The sequence below is a fragment of the Chlamydotis macqueenii genome, chromosome 4 (assembly GCF_036417535.1).
Source record: "Chlamydotis macqueenii isolate bChlMac1 chromosome 4, bChlMac1.mat, whole genome shotgun sequence".
NCBI classification, from domain to species: domain Eukaryota; kingdom Metazoa; phylum Chordata; class Aves; order Otidiformes; family Otididae; genus Chlamydotis; species Chlamydotis macqueenii.
The window spans coordinates 5,875,928-5,897,432 of NC_141559.1; the positions used below are offsets into that span (position 1 = coordinate 5,875,928).

The window sequence follows — 21,505 nt, forward strand, 5'->3', positions numbered from 1 at the left end:
AATTCCCAACTGGCCAATGCCGACTGAGAACCTAGGATGCACTTACAGAATTACCAGAGTGAATATTTATTCATGTTCATGAGTGTTGTCCAGCCAAACTGGGGCACCTCAAATCTGGTTTACATGGGGTTCTTATACCCTACAAACATTGAGGTACAACAATATTTGACTAATCACTAGTTAACAAATACACTCCTGATTACTAATCATAATAAAACTTTGCAAAGCAACTGTATTTCTGTGTCATCGCCACAGATTAACGATGATTAATCCAGATGTCCCTGGAGTTGCTCTTGCTATGGTTACTTGTCTGTGGTGCCAGACACTGGGAGGGTCTCAAAGCTGTGTTAGAGGGACTGGCATGCTGGCGTTGAGTTTCGGGGGTGTTTTTTATCCCTCATGCACAGCTCTGAGATTCCGAGAGGTAAAGTCTTTGTTTTCAGGTCCAGAGTGTCCTTCAGGTTCTTGTGAGGAGCTGGTGTCTGTCAGTTTGCTTCCTTGCGCATGAGTAATCCGTACACAATGTGAAATCTCTCTGTCTCTCTCCCTCTCTCAGGTTAAAATTCTTGCATACTATAAAGGCTGATTTGCATAATTGGGAGGGAAATGTTCAGAGCACTCTGCAGACACACACACAGTGTGGTTCCCTTCAGGAGCTGGTTTTAGACCCTCTGTCTATCCAGCAGCTGGCCCTGGGATCCCCTCATCCCCCAGTTCCCCCAGGCCCACACAAGAACACACACAGACAAATGTAAGTATGAAGTCCCACAGGGCACCTCACCTCTCTGACTGCTCAGTCACCCTTGTCAGGAAGATGTCGTCATTGTGCTCCAAAAACCTCCTGGACTGCTTGCGCCTGGCTGTGATCCTCCTTCACAAAATACTGGGATAGTTTAGATCTGCTTTTGGGACCAGGGCCTGCAAACATGAGGCTTCTTCCAATTCCCTGAAGAAGGCCTCATCTACTTCCTCTTCCTGACCAAGGGGTCACCACCAGACATCCACCAACCACAACGTTGCCCATGTTCTGCCCTCTCATGTTGACCACTCAGCTCTCAGCTGACTCATTGTCCCCAGGCAGAACTCCAGGCCCTCCTGCTGCTCTCTCCCATAAAGGACAACTTCCCCTCCGAGCACAGGTCTGTGGCCTTGTGACTTGTAGATCCCCCAGACCCCACAGTTTCTCCTGGAGGTGTTATTTGTAGTGCCCTGCAACTGCTCCTGCTGTTACCTTGTGAGAGACACCACCATCATGGTGAGCCATCTGCACACAAACATGAACAGCTGGCTCAGTTCATGGGAACCTGGAGAAACTCTGGGCTTTGGCCAACAGAAACCTCTGGAAGTTTTACAAGGAGTAATGTCCAGTCCCGCAGAGTGGAGAGATTAACCAAATACAACAGGGCAGGCTGAAATCTGATTGACTGAGCAGGGACCATGAGGAGAAGGTGGTGGGCACTATGAGGGACACCACAGGTGCTCACCATGAGGAAGCCCAGCTGCATACAAGGCTGCATTAGGAGGAGCATGGGCCACCCAGACAACCTGAGGTATGATCCCACTCATCTCAGGACGGCTGTGGTCCCACACAGACAGGTGTGTCCCAGTGTGGGGCTCCCCATTTCAAAGAAGTAGGAAGGAACTGCAGAGTGACCAGAGGAGGTCTGTAGAGGTGGTGTTTGGGACCTGGTGCACATGACCTGTGTGGGATGGCTGAGGAACATGGGCTTCTTTGGCCCAACGTTGTGGATGCTCCAGACAGTATAGGAGTAGCCTAAGAGTGCTTGAATGGGGGTTTCAGTGGTGGTGAAGCTGTTCTTCACAGTGAGAAACAATATAAGAAAGAGATAATGCCCATTCAGATTTGCTCAGCATCAGAGCCACCTCTACATTGCCTTTGCCTGTCATCTCTGCCTCCAGGTTTCTGCTCTCACCAGCCCCAGGGAGGCTTTGTCAGTAATGTCCCTCAGTGGGACCCATTAGTGCTCCAAGAAACTTTGGAGTTTGCATCTGACTTTGACTTCTGGAGAGGTTTCCTCAACTTCCTCACCTTGTCTGAGGTTCATGGACTTAGCCACAAACCCACCAGAGAGGTCATTAAAATCCTTGGGCTGGTCCTCTGCTGCTGAGCTGCTCCAGGCTCCTGGGACGCAGGGAGCTCACGGCAAGGAGGCAGAACGGCAGAGAGACAGCTCTGCCCAGGAGCAGCTGCTCTGCCAAGCGCAGCAGGGCGGAGGGCACTGCTGCAGGCACTGAGTGGGGACAGGCAGGGCAGAGAGAGGGTAAAGGCGGCCTGGGCTGAGAGCTCACTGGAGGAGAAACCTTCACAGCCCTCTGCAAGGTAAGTCTCTGGCTGCAGGGCAATGAACAGGAGCTTCCTGGAGGGGTCTTGTCCAGCTGCCACAGCCCACAGAGATCTCTCTCCAGCGTGGAGGAGGAGATGCTCCAGAGCAGGGATTCCCTGGGTCTCTGGGCAATGCAGTCCAGAGGGTGGGGATGAAGCTGGCTCTCTCATAAGGACACCCCATCTTTAGGGCATCCATACCCTCACAGCTCTTCCCTGGAGAGAAGAGTGTGGAGATCATCTGCATTTTGAAACTGGGTTCCTCTCTTCTGAGCAGCATCCAGTTCCTTTCAGGGGAAGAGCTGAGTGTGCTCATCCTCTGACTCAGAGAGGTCTGAGCCCAGGGCAGCTGACAGCAGGACGGATGGACATACTGTCTGTCCTCCCTGCGCACCAAGGCTCTGTCCCTTTGCCTCCCAGGGCTCTCAGGATGGCACCTGCAGTGTAGCAGAGATGCCAGGGATGTCTGCCTTCAGCAAAGCCTCCTCAGGTGGGACAGGGGGCAGGAACAAAAGAAACATAACCACCCCCCGACAGCTCTGCTCTGCAGCCAGGTGAGTTGGGAGGGACAGTGCTGAAATGTCATTGATTTCATGAGGGGATTTAAACAGAGATCACTGCTGGTTCCTACCTGCCTGTTGGTGCACAGCAGAACTTACTCCGCAGGAGCCCACGGCATCATCATCTGCTCCCCATTGCACCCTCAGCCAGCAGAACCCAAAGGTCAGCAGTTGGAGAGAGTCGAGGGAAGTCCATGAAGATGATCAGAGGGCTGGAGCACCTCTCCTATCAGGACAGGCTGAGAGAGGTGCAGTTCACCCTGCAGAAGACAAGGCTCCAGGGAGACCTTATAGCGGTCGTCCAATATCTAAAGGGGGCCTACAGAAATAACTCTTCAGTAGGGCCTGTTGTGATGGGGTGAAAGGTACTGGTTTTAAAATAGACAGAGCTAGATTCAGACGAGATATTTGGAAAAAAAATTTTACAATAAGGTTCATGAAATACAGGAGCAGGTTGCCCAGAGACGTGGTTGGTGCCCCATCATTGGAAACATTTGGACAAGAGAAGGAGGCTCCTATAGTGTTACACTGACAGATCAGCAGGTCTGAGAGCAACTTGATAAAGCTCCTTCATCATTCCTTTGCCTACAGAGAGCTCAGTCATCTCTTCAGTGTTTTTCTGACCCACTCCTTAGGACTGGCCAACAGAAAGATGGGCCTGGGCAGGGTCCTGCTGCCAGGAGGTTTCCTGATGACAGGGGTGAGCACACGGTGGGTGGGATGGGCTCTGTGAGTTGTAGCCGCTGCAGCCAGAGCTCCAGCACAGGAGACTCCTGAGTGCCCCTCAGCCCCTCCATGGCCTTGCTGCCCTGGGCAGAAGCACTGGGGCATTTCTCCTTCTTTCTCCACCTGCCCCTGCTGCTGCTGCTCTTGTTTTCAGGCTCTCTGGGGATGGGGGTTCAGCAGCAGCTCAGCCACTGTCCCTGCAGGCCTTGCCGTGCAGATGTGTCCATGGCAGCAAGGTGCCCAAGCCCTCTTCTGGCCTGTGGGTCTCTGGGCAATGCAGTCCAGAGGGTGGGGATGAAGCTGGCTCTTTTTGCCAGACACCCCATCTTCAAGGGATCAGAAAGCTCACAGATCTTTACTGAGGGGAGTTTTACTGGGGAGGGGAGTTTTAAACTGGATTCCTCTGCTCTCAGCAGTCTCCAATTTTCTTTTCAAGGGAACAGCGGGGTGTGATCGTCCTCCAGATTAAAGAGGTGCAAGCCCAGGGCAGCTGGGATCAAGTTTAATGGACTCACTCTGCACTAAGGGTCTGCCTGTTTGCAGCCCAGCTCTCCCAATGCAGCACTTGTAGCAGAACAGAAAATTCAAGGCTGTCTGCCTTCAAAAAGTAAAACAAACACAACCAACCCCCCACAGCTCTGCTCTGCAGCCGGGTGAGTTGGGAGGGACAATGCTGAAATGTCGTTGATTTCATGAGGGGATTTAAACAGAGATCACTCCTGGTTCCTACCTGCCTGTTGGTGCACAGCAGCACTGACTCCTCAGGAGCCCACGGCATCATCATCTGCTCCCCATTGCACCCTCAGCCAGCAGAACCCAGAGCTCAGCCAGGGAGCTGCACGAAGGTCTTTCTGGAAGGACAGAGGCTGGGGGAGTGGGAGGTTCTAGGGGAGATGGAAGAGGTTTTACTCAGAGTTTTCTGTCCTAACACTTCTCTGAATTTTTCTCCTTGGACAGCACCCAGTGCCCAAAGGAAGGAAATGTCCAACAGCAGCTCCATCACTGAGTTCCTCCTCCTGGCATTCGCAGACACACGGGAGCTGCAGCTCTTGCACTTCTGGCTCTTCCTGGGCATCTACCTGGCTCCCCTCCTGGCCAACGGCCTCATCATCACTGCCATAGCCTGCGACCACCGCCTCCACACTCCCATGTACTTCTTCCTCCTCAACCTCTCTGTCCTTGACCTGGGCTGCATCTCCACCACTGTTCCCAAAACCATGGCCAATTCCCTCTGGGACACCAGGGCCATCTCCTACCAAGGATGTTTGGCCCAGCTCTTTTTCTTTCTCTTTTTTATCTCAGCTGAGTACTGTCTTCTCACCGTCATGGCCTATGACCGCTACATTGCCATCTGCAAACCCCTCCACTATGGGACCCTCCTGGGCAGCAGAGCTTGCGTCCACATGGCAGCAGCTGCCTGGGGCAGTGGGTTTCTCAATGCTCTGCTGCACACTGCCAATACATTTTCACTGCCACTCTGCCAGGGCAATGCTGTGGACCAGTTCTTCTGTGAAATCCCCCAGATCCTCAAGCTCTCCTGCTCAGACTCCTACCTCAGGGAAGTTGGGCTTCTTGTGGTCAGTGCCTGTGTTGCATTTGGCTGTTTTGTGTTCATTGTTGTGTCCTATGTGCAGATCTTCAGGGCTGTGCTGAGGATCCCCTCTGAGCAGGGACGGCACAAAGCCTTTTCCACGTGCCTCCCTCATCTGGCTGTGGTCTCCCTCTTTATCAGCACTGGCATGGTTGCCTACTTCAAGCCCCCCTCCATCTCCTCCCCTTTTCTGAACCTGGCGGTGTCATTTCTGTACTCGGTGGTGCCTCCAGCAGTGAACCCCCTCCTCTACAGCATGCGGAACCAGGAGCTGAAGAATGCCCTATGGAAAGTGGTTCAAGGGACACAGATGCACTGCAAACAGCCTAACTCCCCTCCTCAGCATGTTTCCCAAAGTATATGTTAGGTGAGAAATTGAGGTTCTTTTTCTCCCAGATAATTCTACTTATATAAAATTTTCTCAGTTTCTACTACTTGTCTTGAGACTTGATCCTGTTGTGTCTGAGTGCGTGCACCACACTGTGCCTGATGTGACCCGTCCACTAGCAGCCTGTTCAATAAAAGGACATTTCCTGTGTGCATTGTCTGAAGGCTGGGCTCTTCCTCCAAGATTGCTGCAGAAAAATTTTCCAAGGAATTGGTCTTTTGAAGTGCCTTTTCTCCTTGCATTCTCCTGATGTTTTGTCTTAAGCTCACAATTTAATTGGGTTTAATTGCACCAGAAGTTATTGTTTTAAAGGCTCTCTTCTTGGAGTCCAATGGCAGTGGAGATGGTGCATGGGCTGCCCATTGCCTCCTCAGCCTCCTTCATGTATGACCGCACTGATGGATGTACAATTTCTCTGGAAATTAATATGAAGATGTCAGGACAGGATGCAGACTCACCATGTACCCTGGGGTGGGAGTGAATGGAAACTCAAAAGATTAAGTTGTTCCAAAGCGAAGCATTGAATCAAGGTATCCACAAAGAGGATGCTGCAATGCCATAGGAGTCAGTGGGGACTCAGCAGGCAAGGGAGGGAAGTGAAGAGATGTTGGGAGCTGTTTGAGGAGCCCCAGGGCCAGGAATTTGTCCTGGTTAGTGGAGATAGTGGGGGCAGAGAAGAGGGCAAACGATGCAGTTGGGATTAAGGGTCTGTGCCATGTTCCATTGACATCCCAAGAAGCTGACTCAGAAAAAATTGTCCCAGACCAGTCCCACACACTGGCCAGTTCCACTTCTGCCCAGAGACCCCAGCCCTGAGAAGGACCCTCTGATGCATGATCACCTCCTTCTTCCTCCAGGGCTCAGTGATGCCCAACTCCACCAGCATTACTAATAAAAAGGAAACTATTTTCCTGTTGGAAGTCATTACACACCCAGTACCACAGCTCTTGCCACAGCTGGTCTGTCAGCCAAGCCCTTTCTCAGACAGCTCCAGCTAGATCAGGTGCTCATGGCCTTGTCTTGACAACTACTGAAAATCTCCATTGATGGAGATCCCACCAACTGGCCTGGGTCCTTGCTCCAGTTTTTGGCTCTGAGGGATCTCAAAAAACACAGCTCACTCAGCCTCTCCTTGACCATAACATGCTCCAGGCCCCAAGCTTCTGGCCTCTGCAGGACTCGCTCCAGTCTGTCAGGGCCTTTCTTGTGCTGGTGAGCTCCATACTGGACACAGCAGTCCTGATGTGGTCCTGTGGTGGGTTAACCTTGACCAGCAGCAGGACACCAACTCAGCTGCTCACCCACTGACCTGACTCAACAGGACAAAAATAATTAAAAAAAAAAAAGACAGAATAGCTCATGGGTCAAGATAAAGACAGGCTAATCGTTTACTAATTATTGTCAGTGGTAATGGAGAGATCAATTTAATTTATTGTTAATTAACAGATGTGGATAGTGAGAAACTACAACAAAAATATCAAAGTCTTTCCCCCACCAGACTCCTTTTTCCCAGGCTCACATTGCTCCTTCATTCCCAATTCTTCTACACACTTCAACCCTGACAGGCACAGGGGGGTGGGAAATTGAAAGGTTCCATCAGTGTACGACAGTCCAACCCTGCCCCTCCTTCTTCCTCACACTCCTCCTCTGATCCACCATGAGTCCTCTCCACAGCATCCACTCTGTATTTCTGTGGGCTGTGTGTAATTCACATCTTTCTGCCTTACTTTTCTCCTTTATGCTCACAGAACAGTTCAGTTTGAGAGGTACCTCTCGAGATCATAGACCATAGAATGGTTTGGGTTTGAAGTGACCTTTAAAAGTCATCTAGTCCAACCCCCTGCAGTGAGCAGGAACATCTTCAACCGGATCAGGTTGCTCAGAGCCCCGTCCAACCTGGCCTTGAGTGTTTCCAGGGATGGGACATCCACCACCTCTCTGAGCAACCTGTTCCTGTGTGCCACCACCTCCACTGTAAAAAAAATTTTCCTGGTGTCTAATCTCAATCTACCTTTTTCTATTTTAAAATCATTACCCCTCATTCTTCCTCAACAGGCCTACTGAAGAGTTCCTCCCTATCTCTACTGTAGACCCCCTTGGGGTACCAGAAGGCCCCTATAAGGTCTCCCTTGAGCCTCCTCTTCTCAGGCTGAACAGTGCCAACTCTCTCAGCCTGTCCTCATAGGAAAGGTGCTCCAGCCCACTGATCATCTTTGTGGCCCTCTGCACCATCTAGACTCAACATCTCGAGAGATGTGGATGGACTGGTACAGCCAGGGACATTCCCCATCTCCTAGCCTGAGGCATGCAGTCAAGATGCAAATGTCTGCAGTGCACACTTGTTACAGGCCTCCAGGCAGAGTGTGACTCGTTCGGCATGACCCTCTAAGCCTGGATCAGCTCATTTTGCTTCTGTTCCCCTTCTCCGCAACTATCAAGACTATGGGAGCTCTCGTGAAATCTAAATTCCTCCTTTGCAGCTTCCCCTGCTTCCACCTCCTGCGTGCTGCCTTTCTGTCCTGGAGCTCAGGCAGTTCAGACAAGCAGCCTCCTGAGATGCTTGCTTCTTTCCAAGGTTATTTGGAGAGATCACTCTTGTCCTTGGAGGAGGCTGTCCTGTAAGGCCTACCGGATTGCCTGAGCTCCTCCACCCTTCAGAGCTGCTCCCCAAGGCACCGCTTGTATCAGTCTCCCAAGGACAGCACAGACTCCTGCTCCGCAGTCCACGGGCCCGTGCTCTGCTGCTGGCCTTGCTCACTGCCCTTTGTGCTTGGGACCCTGCTATTTCATGGTGATGACAGCCAAGGCTGACACAGATTGTCATAGCCATGGCCAGCTCTTTGTTCTTGGTCAGCATCAGGTCCAGGTGAGCATCACCCTTGTTGTCCCACCTGGCAGCTGTGCTAAGAAGTCATCCCAAGAACCTCCAGATTGTTGGCACCGTGTTGTTTGCCTGGCCAGTGAATGCCAGGGCACTTACCGTCCCCCATGGGAACCAGCTCGTTAAGCTGGAGACTTCCTCAGGTTGCTGACAGAAGACTTTTTCTGCCTACTCTGCTCGATCACGTAGTTTAGATCTGCCAAGACAATGTCACCGTACTGACTTCTTCTCCCATCCTCACTCACACAAGCTAACTCAACCTCTTGCCCAGCTCATAGAGAAGCTGCTCCTTCACACATTGGTCATCCTCCTCATCCTCATCCTCCCTGCCATTCCCTCTGGCAGAGCTTGTGTCCCTCCATCGCAGCACCCCAGTTGAGCAAGGTGTCTTACCACATCTAATTCAATCCAAAAATGTCACATTGCTGTGACAAGACATGGGGGTCCTCCTAACAGTGCACATTTGGGGCACAGCAACTCAGCTGTGGCACCACAGAAGAACACAATCTTCTCACAGGGAAACTGATCCCTACCAGAAGACCATGGTACATCAAGCAGTTAGCGCTGGACTGCACTGTGCTGCACGTACACCACGGCCTTGAAACCTGTGCTGTGCTGCATGGATCCTTTGGCCACAGGACAGCCTCAGCAGCAGTGTCACACAGAGTCTGCAGGCTGGTCCTGCTTTGTACTGGACATTACGTCTGCTGCGTGGCTTTGCCTGTATCGCACAGTGCAGCAGAAAGATCTCATGAAAACATCATTTCAGTTTGACTGTAGAGAAGATGAATGGAGTTGTTTCCTAGCGAGAAAATCCTGTAGTAGCTTGACTGGCCAAAACAGAAGGCAGTGTTCTATGGATGGGGTCTACAGGCTGTGCAGTGTTTGGATCGGAAGCCCGTTCAATGTTTCACCACCTGGGGTTCTCACCTTCTCAAGGGAGACAAGATTGCCTCTGTGATACTCCTCTTATAGTGCTAGACCTAACGAACAGCAGTTGAAATGATACCTCATGGAGTTTGATCACCTTCCTAAGTGGGATCGTAACGGACCAGGATCTCCTGAGGAAAAAACACTTTATCAGCACCCTTGTCTGCAAATCTCCTGGTCTCAAGGACTGGTAAGGGTGTAGTTTTCTCAAGTAACCCCTGCCTTGATCCCCATCCACCCTTGGTTGTTCTCATCCAGAATCCTGCCTCAAAGCACAAAAGTCTGGGAGATGTTGCTGGGGGCAACTGAGGCAAAGACATAGATTATCTCCGATCTACCTCTACTCTGCTCTCATGAGACCCACCTGGAGTACTGCATCCAGTTCTGGAGACCCCAGCATCAGAAGCACATGGACCTGTTGGAGTGTGTCCAGAGGAGACCACAAAGATGATCAGAGGGCTGGAGCACCTCTCCTGTGAGGGCAGGCTGAGAGAGTTGGGGCTGTTCAGCCTGGAGAAGAGAAATCCCTGGGGAGACCTTATAGAAGCCTTCCAGTTCCTAAAGGGGGCCTACAGGAAAGATGGGGAGAAACTCTTCAGTAGGGTCTGCTGTGATAGGATGAGAGGTAATAGTTTGAACATAGAAAGAGGCAGATTCAGATTATACATTAGAAAAGTTTTTTTTACACTGAGGGTGGTAGAACACTGGCACAGGTTGCCCAGAGAGGTGGTGGATGCCCTGGAAACATTCAAGGTCAGGTTGGACGGGGCTCTGAGCAACCTGATAAGGGTGGAGATGTCCCTGGTCCTTGCAGGGGAGTTGGACGGGATGATCTTTAAAAGTCCCTTCCAACCCTAACCATTCTATGATTCTGCAATTCTCCCTACACCGACTCTTTCCAAATTTAGCAGTCATCCCACAAGACTTCTGGTTCCTTTCTAACTGTTCCTGAAGTAGCAGCAGCTCACGTTGGTGCCTCTGAATGCCACTTTGAGTGTCAACTGAGTTTTGATGTGAACCATTGCTGTGCCTAGAGGATGCTGTCTTTGGAGAACAGATGATCTCTGACATGTTGCCCTGTCTCTGCGAACTTCTCCATCAGAGCTTGCAGTTACCTGCAGGTACCTTCACCACCTCCGGCAGCTCCCCTGTGGCCAGGTATTTGCACCTGAACACCTCGCTCCTGCCCTCCATCTCCACTAGTGAGCGTGGGAGTTGAGAGAAGACGCTCACGTGCAGGTGTCCATTCCGTGCACACCTGATCAGTGGCCGAAGTAGGTTTGTGGTGTGCATGGGAGGGAGCTGAGTCTCCTTCAAATGCTGGGAACAGAAACGCAGGATGAGAGGCCTTCATTGCCTCAGCTGAACCCCTTCTCTCAGGAGGGGTAAAGGAGATCCCTGCCTGTCTCTGTCTGGGAGTCCTGTCCAATTTAAAAAAAAAAAAAAATTAGATGTAACTTTGAGGGGAGAAATTGTGCTTCTGGAAAGAAGCCTCTCTCCCCGGCTGAGGGACCATCAGTGCTGGCTCCAGGCTGTTTCCCAGCAGGTTCCCTGCAGCCCCAGGGACAGCTGGAGGGAGCCCCGAGGGGACAGAGAAAGTGCTGCCTTGGGCTGGGCCTCTGCTGCTGAGCTGGGCCGGGCTCCTGGGATGGAGGGAGCTGCTGGTAACAGGGCAGCGCTGCAGAGAGACAGCTCTGCCCAGGAGCAGCTCCTCTGCCAAGCGCAGCAGGGCTGAGGGCTCTGCCTGCAGGAGCTGAGGGGAGAGGAGCGAGGCACAGAGAGATGAAAGGCAGCCTGGGGTGGGAGAAGAGTTGAGAACTCAACAGGAGAGAAAAATTCACAGCCCTTTACGTGGTAAGTACTTGCGTGAAGGTCAATGTGTCTGTAGTTTGTGGAAAGACCTCCAAAAGCTGTCACATTCCCCCGGTCAGGAGGACTTTCACAGTAGAGGAGCAGGATGTGTTCTACACGAGGGCTTCTCAGCTGCACGGCCAGAGGGACAGGGCACGACGGCTGCCTTCTCCCAGGGACGGCTGCAGGGTGTGAATGTGTGTGTGCAGCCAGGGGTGCCCAGGGCTGTCCTTCAGAGCAGGGTCCCTGCGCCCCAGGGGCTGTGTGCTGGGGCAGGGACTCTGCCTCTGCCGGCCTCAGCACTCAGCCTGCCCGGGGAGCTCCCCATGGTGTTTGGGGAGAGGCTGTGGGTGGGAGGAACAACTTGTGGCTGAGCAGGGTCCTTCTGCTGTCGAGAGGGTGCTGTGTGGGTCAGGGCTGCTCACAGCTCCACGTCACCAACTGGGAAACTTCCAAGGGTATGTGTCAAGAGGAAGGTCAAGGCAGGGTTTGCTATAGAGATAAAGCGCTTTCCTGAGTCTCTGTTTTTGTTTTCCTACTCTGAGGGTAGGGGTCTAATGAAGGTGGGGAGGGAAAGAGAAATCAAAAAAGGAGCTGTCAAACTTGGACAAGTCCTTGAGACTCCTCAGCTGTAAGTGTGAGTGGTCAGTTGGTCTGCTAAGCGCCTCCTCAAGTGCCTTCAGCCACTTCTCTGCCCAGGGACAGCACCAGCATCACCCGTGCTGCACCCAGCAGCGTTGTCCTGCCCTGGCCTTTGGAACCTCCAAACAGGAACAGGCACCCAGCCAGTGCTCTGCAAACAGGCAGGTGTGTGTAGGGCCAGGGAGAGTGCACAGAGGGTGGGATGGGGTCTGTGAGTGCTGACAGGGAAAAGAGATCAGACAGGGAAACTCCTCCCAGGAGGAAAATCCCCAGGCATCACAGTTACGATCAAGGAATGAGAGGAAACTAAACCCAGAAATGTTGTGGGAGGGAGAATTCAGAAATCTCTGTAGCATCCCCTTCAGTGCAGACCCCTTGCTCTGAGCAAGCCCTCTGGCCTCCTCTCCCACCCACCCAAGCCTCTGCCCTCAGGGCTGCGGGGTCCCAGCCATGAACCCCCTCCTCTGCAGCCAGAGCTCCAGCAGAGCCGTGCTGCAGCTCTCCAGCCACGTGCCCACTGCCCTCTGCAGAGCACAGGGGCTGAGAGCAGCTGCCCGGCAATGGTGGTGTCGGGGAGGGGGCACGCACAGCTGGGGGAGGGGGACGCTGTCCCCAGTGCCCGCCTGCCTCTGCCCTGTCCTCTCTCAGCCGCACCCTGGCTGTATTTGCCCTTGTGCCTCCACCTCTCTGTGGTGTTGCTGCTGGGATCTTGTTCTTGCTGTCAGGCTGTCTGGGGAGGGGAGTTCCAGCTGCAGAGTCACCCCCTGATCTTGTGGGTCCTTTCCTGCAGCTGTGTCCGTGGGAACAAGTGTCCCAGCTTTCAGCTGTGGGGCTGTGGGCAATGCAGGCTGTGGGGCTGGGGCAGGAGCTGGTTTTCCCTCAGTGAGATACCATTTTTAAAACTCTTACTGTAACTTCTTCCAGTATCCTTCCAGGCTGTGAGTTTCCTTTCAGGATGAAAACATCTCCCATAACATCTTTGTGTTACCTGCACACCCCATGGTTCAGCAGAGAGATGCTAAGGCCAAAACCCTGCTTTTGTGTTGGTGAAATGAGCCGTGAGTGCTGTGGGCTAGAAGCGAGGTGCTGAGACCTTGAGTAAGGGTGAGACATTCTGTGGTCTGCAGTGGATCCCTTTGCTCTCAGCAGTGTCTGCTGGCTTTTCACAGAAACACAGCAGTGTGATCACCTTCAGTCTCAGAAAGCTGCAAGTCCAGGGTATCCAGGATGGAGAGACAGACCAGCTCCGCTCACTCTGTGCTAAGCCGCAGGGAATTCTCTTGCCCTGCAGAGTCACTTTGCTGTGAAGCAAATTGGGAGCAGCAAGGTTGCAAAGCTCATTGGTATCAAAAGTAGATTTCATAGAATCATAGAATCATAGAATGGTTAGGGTTGGAAGGGACCTTCAAAGGTCATCTAGTCCAACCCCCCTGCAAGGAGCAGGGACATCCCCAACTAGATCAGGTTGCTCAGAGCCTCATCCAGCCTGGCCTTGAATGTTTCCAGGGATGAGGCTTCCACCACATTTCTGGGCAACCTGTTCCGGTGTTCTATAATGCGCATCATAAAAAATTTTTTCCTAATTTCTAATCTAAATCTACCCCCCTCTATTTTAAAACCATTACCCCTCGTCCTATCACAACAGGCCCTACTAAACAGCCTTTCCCCATCTTTCTTGTAGGCCCCCTTGAGGAACTGGAAGACCGCTATCAGGTCTCCCCGGAGCCTCCTCTTCTCCAGGCTGAACAGCCCCAACACTCTCAGCCTGGCCTCATAAGAGAGGTGCTCCAGCCCTTTTATCATCTCCGTGGCCCTCCTCTGGACCTTCTCCAACTGGTCCATGTCCTTCTTGTGTTGGGGGCTCCAGAACTGGACACAGTACTCCAGGTGGGGTCTCACCAGGGCAGAGTAGAGGGCGAGAATCACCTCCCTCGACCTGCTGGCCACACTCCTCTTGATGCAGCCCAGGATGCGGTTGGCCTTCTGGGCTGCAAGGGCGCATTGCCGGCTCATGTTGAGCTTCTTGTCCACCAGCACTCCCAAGTCCTTCTCCTCAGGGCTGCTCTCAATCCATTCTCCGCCCAGCCTGTATTTGTGCCTGGGATTGCCATGACCCAGGTGCAGGACCTTGCACTTGGCCTGGTTGAACTTCATGAGGTTGGTACGGGCCCACCTCTCCAGCCTGTCAAGGTCCCTCTGGATGGCATCCCTCCCTTCCAGCGTGTCAACGGCACCACACAACTTGGTGTCATCGGCGAAATTCCTGAGACTTTAATCTGAGATGACTCTGTGTTCCTATTTATCTATTTCTGTAGGGCAGGACTTGCCCTTCAAGACGTCACAGCAGTGCTCCCTGCTCCCAGTGGCACCTCCGCCAGCATCATGTGGAGCTCATACAAGGAACATGAGAAACGTCTCCCTGAAAGGGGCAAGGAAGTCTGGGGTGGTTCCATGGGAACTGGAGTAGGTTTTGCTTAGACGACGCTGCCTTATCTCATTGCCTTTTCTCCTTGGACAGGTCCCCATGCCCAGAAACAGAAAATGTCCAACAGCAGCTCCATCACTGAGTTCCTCCTCCTGGCATTCGCAGACACATGGGAGCTGCAGTTCTTGCACTTCTCGCTCTTCCTGGGCATCTACCTGGCTGCCCTCCTGGCCAACGGCCTCATCATCACTGCCATAGCCTGCGACCACCGCCTCCACACTCCCATGTACTTCTTCCTCCTCAACCTCTCTGTCCTTGACCTGGGCTGCATCTCCACCACTGTTCCCAATGCCATGGCCAATTCCCTCTGGGACACCAGTGCCATCTCCTACCAAGGATGTTTGGCCCAGCTCTTTTTCTTTCTCTTTTTTATCTCAGCTGAGTATTATCTTCTCACCGTCATGGCCTATGACCGCTATGTTGCCATCTGCAGACCCCTGCACTACGGGACCCTCCTGGGCAGCAGAGCTTGTGTCCACATGGCAGCAGCTGCCTGGGGCAGTGGGTTTCTCTATGCTCTGCTGCACACTGCCAATACATTTTTCACTGCCACTCTGCCAGGGCAATGCTGTGGACCAGTTCTTCTGTGAAATCCCCCAGATCCTCAAGCTCTCCTGCTCAGAAACCTACCTCAGGGAATTTCAACTTCTTGCATTTAGTGCTTTTGTCTTTTTTGGCTGTTTTGTGTTCATTGTGGTGTCCTATGTGCAGATCTTCAGGGCTGTGCTGAGGATCCCCTCTGAGCAGGGACGGCACAAAGCCTTTTCCACGTGCCTCCCTCACCTGGCCGTGGTTTCCCTTTTTCTCAGCACTGCCATGTTTGCCTACCTGAAGCCCCCCTCCATCTCCTCCTCATCTTTGAATTTACTGGTTGCTGCTTCGTACTCATTGGTGCCTCCAGCACTGAACCCCCTCATCTACAGCATGAGGAACCAGGAGCTCAAGGAAGCAGCATGGAAAATGATGACTGAATGTTTTCCAGAAGCGATCCTGTGTCCATCTTCTTCAATGTATGACTCATAGTGGAACTCCTTACTGCCCCAGCCTTTATAGGTTTTGTAGTTGTCATTCTTGCTGAGTGGGACCACACCCTATGATCTGTACTGGGCTGTGTGCCACCCTCTGCTGTTTACAAGTCTCATGAACTGCGACATCTGTCTTCAGAGGACAACTGCACCTTCCCTAGGAGGATTTCTGCCATCAGCATTAATCATTGCAGTCATGTCCCAGATATATTTCTGTGGCCCAGGCAGAGCTGACCACTTCTTCTGTGAATTCACCCCATTGCTGGAGCTCTCACACGGTGACACCGTGACACCCATGCTCTTCCCGTTCATAACCTGCTTTTTAGATCCCATCCCCCCCTTTCTGTTCACGTGGCCATCCTGTGTGCATCAGAGCTGCCACCCTGGAGCAGATCTCCCATCTAGCGTGTGCAGGCAGGTAGAGACCTTTTCCACATGCTCCTCTCACCTCACTTGTGCCACTGTTTTTCATGACGCCCGTACCTTGGGTGTGTGATGCCCAGACAAGTCTTCCTGTGATCATTTGACAAAGTCCTTTCTCTACACGTTCCTCACACCCCTTGTCAACCCCTTCATCTACAGCCTTTAGACTAGAAAGTCTGGGGGGAAGGGGAACCCTGAGGAAAATGCTCAGGAAAGCTCTGCGCCACACCGAGAACCCATTGGATTCATGGGCCTGCTGGGAGAAATCACTTCTGGTTCTCTCCTGAACAGGCCCCGTGGACCTGGACTGATGTGCACTGCCTCGTGTGCTCTCCTCTGGAAATGTGTGATATGGAGAAGGCTTGTGGTATGGGAAGGGGCAGAAGGGTGCTGGTGGCATCTGAAGGGCAAGAAAGAGATTGCTGAATCCATGTGGTAGGGGGAGAAGGGCGTGTTGTGTACCTGAACTTTTCCAAGTCCTTGAAAGTGATCTCCCGTAGTCTCCTTAGAGCAGATTGTTAACATGTGGCCTGAAGAGGTGGATGATGTGGCTGGTAGGAAGCTGGTTGGATGATCAAAAGTAAATGCTGTCAGTAGCAGACAGTCCTCCAAGGAGCCAGATACTAGCAGAATCCCTCCGTGATCAGCAAAATTTCATTAAAAAATCATTAAAAGCCTAATACTGCCAGAAAAGAAGCGGTTTCAGAGTGCTTTCTCTGCATAGCTTTCAATGTTTTTCAAAAACTCCCATTCTGGACTAGATTCAGTTGGTTACACAGAGGTGGCCACTGCATCCAAGATACCCTGTGCTGACTGGAGCACCCGTGTGGGAAAGGGAGCCCAGGAACCCTTCTGGTGCATGAGCTGGGTAGCAGGCAGGGTACCTCTGTGATGGTGCAGGGCATCACCTTCCTCCAGCGCTGCTGGGTGGGCCATGAAGAGGCTGTAATTTCAAGCACAGCAGCACAACGTTTCCCCTCAGCCGCTGGCTGTGAGGTCACTTCTGACTGGTCAGCAGCAGGGAGAGATACTGTGCGGTCATGAAGGTCGTCAGCAAGCTGCCCCCAATAAGATGACACACTGGGGGAGGTTAGGAGAAGGCTAGGCAAGAGAGATGAGAGCTCTGGGGGAGGGAAGAGAGACTTGGCCAAAAGATTAAAAAATATTTTGAGGAGGACAAATGGGTTATAGTGATGTTGCTGTGAAAAGACCGACTGTGAAACATTCATGTGAATCCCTGACACTATCTCTAACCAGGAACCTTAAGCCCTAACCTGTTCCTAAAGGCCACTCCTCACCCTGACAGCAATCCACCAGTACTGACCTAACTGAGGTTAAGCTGTCCCTAACCTCAAACCTTACACCTAAGCCAAATCTCAAACCCACAATCCCTTACCCGCACTCTTACCCTACTGCTCACCCTAGCCCCTAGCCTTTATCTCTGGTATTTGAATTCTAGCCTTAATCTTAGCCCTGGCTCCAGCCCTAATCAAAACCCTAGCCCACAAAGCTAGCCCACGCCTTAAACACTAACCAGGCACCCTCAGCAGAACACCAGACCTTGCCCCTAAGCCTTTGCCTAATCCCTAACTCTCAAAGGTGAGCTCTAATCCCACAGCCCTACCCTAACTGCTGAAACCCTCTTTCCCACGCTCTAACGCGCTCATAATCATCCTCTCTCCTCACCCTGCCTTCAGCTGTGTGGTCCCTTGGGGCAGGGCAGGGATCGTGAGGACCAAGAGCAATGTCATGGTGTTGGAAGAGGAATGTGAGGTGACCTGTATCTGATCAGCTCATAGGCCGCAAGGGGGAGATGGGTGAGCGTGCTGTGGTGTGGTCAGCTGTGCCTCAGGATCTCATGGACCAGCAGGAGGCACATGGCTGTGAGGGAGGCTGTGAGGTCACTTCTCTCTTTGGAGTTGAGAAGCCAGCAGCAGGAACATGGCTGGGAAAGGGGCTGTGAGGTCACTTCTTTCTGAAGGAGCTGATAGGTCAGCCCTTGACTCGTGGCTGGGATAGGTACTTCTAAGCTCACATCTGTCAGCAACCTGACAGGCCGGCAGAAGGTGCCTGGCTGCCACACTGATTGTGAGATCCTCTCTGCCCAAGTTCCTGGTGAGTCCTTCCAGGAAGAGGCCTTGAATATGAGTTGGCAAGTCCCTTCCACTAGAGTACAGGACAGGTCAGCAGCAGGAACATGGCTTGGTTGTGTCTACTGGAGAAGTTGAAAGATACATGTCTTGGAAGATCACAATGATTTTACTTTTGTTTCATCAGTTGATAGGCCACAAGAAGGCGGATGGTTTTGGCTTATTTTTATGACATCAATTGTTTCTGAGAAGGTCATAGGCCAGTAGGAGGCACTTGGCCATGGAGGGGAACATGGGCTTACTTTAGTCTCCAGTGTGCTTGAGTGACTGGCCATCAGCAGACACAGGGCTGTGGTGTTGACTATGATGTCACTTGTGCCTGAGAACCTGCCAGTCACAGACACATGACCTGGCGGTTGTTTTACACTAGGAGTTCTGGTTTGTTTAGAATGGAAAGGAATGGAATGGAATAGAATACAATAGAACAGAACAGAACAGTTCAGTCAGATGTGACAAGGATTCTAGAACGACAGAATCCTAGAATATCTCCAGTTGGAAGGAGCCCACAGAATCACTATGTCCAGCTCCTCTGCTCCTCGCAGGACTACCTAAACCCAAACCATATGACTAAGAGCATCATCCAGATGCTCCTAGAACTCTGACAGACTTTGTGCTGTGACCAGTTTCCTGGGGAGCCTGTTTGAGTGGCCAGCCATCCTCTCAGTGAAGAATCTTTTCCTTATTTCTGATCTGAACTTCCCCTGACGCAGCTTCATTTCATTTCCACTTGTCCTATTACTGCGCACCAGAGGGAGGAGATCAGCACCTCCTCCACCACTGCCCGCCTTGAGGAAGTTGTAGGCTGCAATGAGGTCACCCCTCAGCCTTCTCTTCTCCAAGCTGAACAAACCAAGTGACCTCAGCTGCTCCGCAGAAACCTTGCAATTGAGACCTTTCACCATCATGGTCGCCCTCCTCCGGACACACTCTGATAGTCTGAGCAATCAGGTTGTTCCTCAGTCTCCTTTTCCCAAAACTAGACAAGTCCGGAGTCCTCAGCCGCTCCTCATAGCACATGCCTTCCAGCCCTTTCACCAACTTTGTTGACGACTTCTGGGCACACTAAAGGACCTTCACTTTCTTTTAAAACGGTGAGTTCCAAAACTGCACAGAGGACTCCATTTGAGTGTGCACCAATGCTTTTGTCAGAAATATCAGTTCCTAGCTGGCAGTCCAGAGTACCCATGCAAACCAGCAGTGCTGGAGAGGCATGTACTGTGTGTGAAAATAAGTGGGTTGGATCAATATTTGTTTCATTTTTCTGTGTATAAACAGAAAATCCAAATACCTACAGAATGAAGTTCTGATCACCTATCTGGTCCATGTCCTTCTTGTGTTGGGGGCTCCAGAACTGGACACAGTACTCCAGGTGGGGTCTCACCAGGGCAGAGTAGAGGGGGAGAATCACCTCCCTCGACCTGCTGGCCACACTCCTCTTGATGCAGTCCAGGATGCGGTTGGCCTTCTGGGCCGCAAGGGCTCATTGCTGGCTCATGTTGAGCTTCTCATCCACCAGCACCCCCAAGTCTCTCTCTTCAGGGCTACTCTCAATCCATTCCCCGCCCAGCCTGGATTTGTGCCTGGGATTGCCATGACCCAGATGCAGGACCTTGCACTTGGCCTGGTTGAACTTCATGAGGTTGGTACGGGCCCACCTCTCCAGCCTGTCCAGGTCCCTCTGGATGGCATCCCTCCCTTCCAGCGTGTCGACGGCACCACACAGCTTGGTGTCGTCAGCGAACTTGCTGAGGGTGCACTCTGTTCCACTGTCCATGTCGCCAACAAAGATGTTCAACAGGGCTGGACCTAATACGGACCCCTGAGGGACGCCACTCGTCACCAGTCTCCACCTGGACATTGAGCCACTGACCACCACTCTCTGAGTGTGGCCATCCACACAATGTTACTGGCGTATGTTCAACCTGGTGCCCAGCGAGACCCCTGAGGCCTTTCCCGCCAAGCTGCTTCCTAGTTGGTTGTCCCCGTCAAACATTGGTGCATGAGGCTGTGCTTCTCCAGGGGTAGGACTTTGTGCTTCCCCTTGTTGCACTTCATGAGTTTCCTCACGTCCCACCTCACAGTCTGCTCATCCAGTCCACACAGCAACAGCTTCTGTATGAGGATCCTAGGGCAGACAGTGTTGAAAGCCTTCCTGAAGGCCAGGCAGGCAATATCCACTGCTCTCCCCTCATCTACTGGGTCAGTCACTTCATCCTAGAGGTTTATCAAGTTTTTAAGCATGATTTCCCCTTGGTGAAGCCACGCGGACAACTCCTGATCACTTTATTGTTTTTTAAGTGTCTGTTAATGGTTTCTAGGATTCTAGCTTCTCCATCACCTTCCAGGGGATCAAACTGAGGGTGACAGACCTGTAGTTCCCTCGTTCTTCCTTCTTGCCACTCTTGAATATGGGACTGACATTTGCTTTCCTCCTGTCTTCAGGCACTTCTCCCAGTCACCATCATCGATCAAAGATTATCAAGAGTGTCCTCAAAATGACATCAAAAAGTCACTGTTCCCTGACCCCTAACTCTTTTACCTAGAGTATATTTCCCTTGTTCCAGCCATTCCCACTGGTCTCTAGGACCTGGGATTCCTGAAAGCCAGTCTTGCTAGTGAAGACAGAGGTGAAGAAAGCATTCAGTACCTCCATGTTATCCATGTCTTGTGTAAGCCAGTCCCTTGATCGTTGAGCAAGGGGCCCACGTTTTCCATAGTCTTCCTTTTCTCACCTATGTACTTGTTGAGGCCATTCTTGTTGTCTTTGATTTGACATCCCTGGCCAGATTCAATTCCATTTGGGTATTAGCTTTCCTGACTTCATTCCTGGATGCGTGGATAATATCTGTTTGTTTCTCCCAGTTATTCATCCTTGCTTTCACGCTGTATATGCCTTATTTTTGTATCTGAGAGCTGAGGGGTCAGCAAGAGAAGACAGAAGAACATTGGCCAGAAGGGTTGAAGACCAGCTCCTGGAGGGAGTCATATTGTCTGTCTGTCTATATAGGTATAACTTTTTCCACGAACACTGCCTGGCACACCAACTTTCATCGACTCGGTTTCCACTGGTGCTTGATTTGCTTGCTTTGTATCCTCATTTGGTGTTGCCGAGATGGTTGTCACAGTAATTCATAGCTGGGACAGAAATTAAACTAGTACGTCTTTTATTTTTTATATAGTGTCCTGAAACTTCTCCTGCTGTTATTGTGTCAGACACACCTCATTCAGGGTGAGCCATCAGCACACAGACATTAACAGCCGACCAAATGGAGCTTAAGTCCAGGAGAACTTTGAGTAACTTGGGGAATTGGCCAAGAGAAACCTCTTGAAGTTTGCCAGAAGAAGTGGCCAGTCCTGCACCAGAGGGGAGAACAACCCCATTTATTGGGCCAACTGTAACCCGACATGCTGAGAAGTGACTCTGAGGAGAAGGCACTACGAGGGACGCCATACAAGCCAGTGGTGCCTGCTCACCATGAACAAGGCCAGCTGGGGCTGCATTAGGAAGA

General features: G+C 51.8%; 2 protein-coding genes across 2 annotated transcripts; both read left to right on the forward strand.

Annotated features, from left to right (window-relative positions):
- The first annotated feature begins 4,523 nt into the window (after positions 1–4,523).
- LOC147600800 (olfactory receptor 14A16-like) lies at positions 4,524–20,371 on the forward strand. Its single transcript, XM_086746608.1, has 3 exons — positions 4,524–5,516; positions 16,571–16,672; positions 20,315–20,371. The coding sequence occupies exons 1-3, from the start codon at positions 4,524–4,526 to the stop codon at positions 20,369–20,371; spliced, it is 1,152 nt and encodes a 383-aa protein (XP_086602734.1).
- Positions 14,455–15,421, forward strand: LOC147600801 (olfactory receptor 14C36-like). Its single transcript, XM_086747892.1, is given in 2 exon segments — positions 14,455–14,937; positions 14,939–15,421. Coding segments are annotated over 2 exon segments (966 nt in total).
- Positions 20,372–21,505: the final 1,134 nt, after the last annotated feature.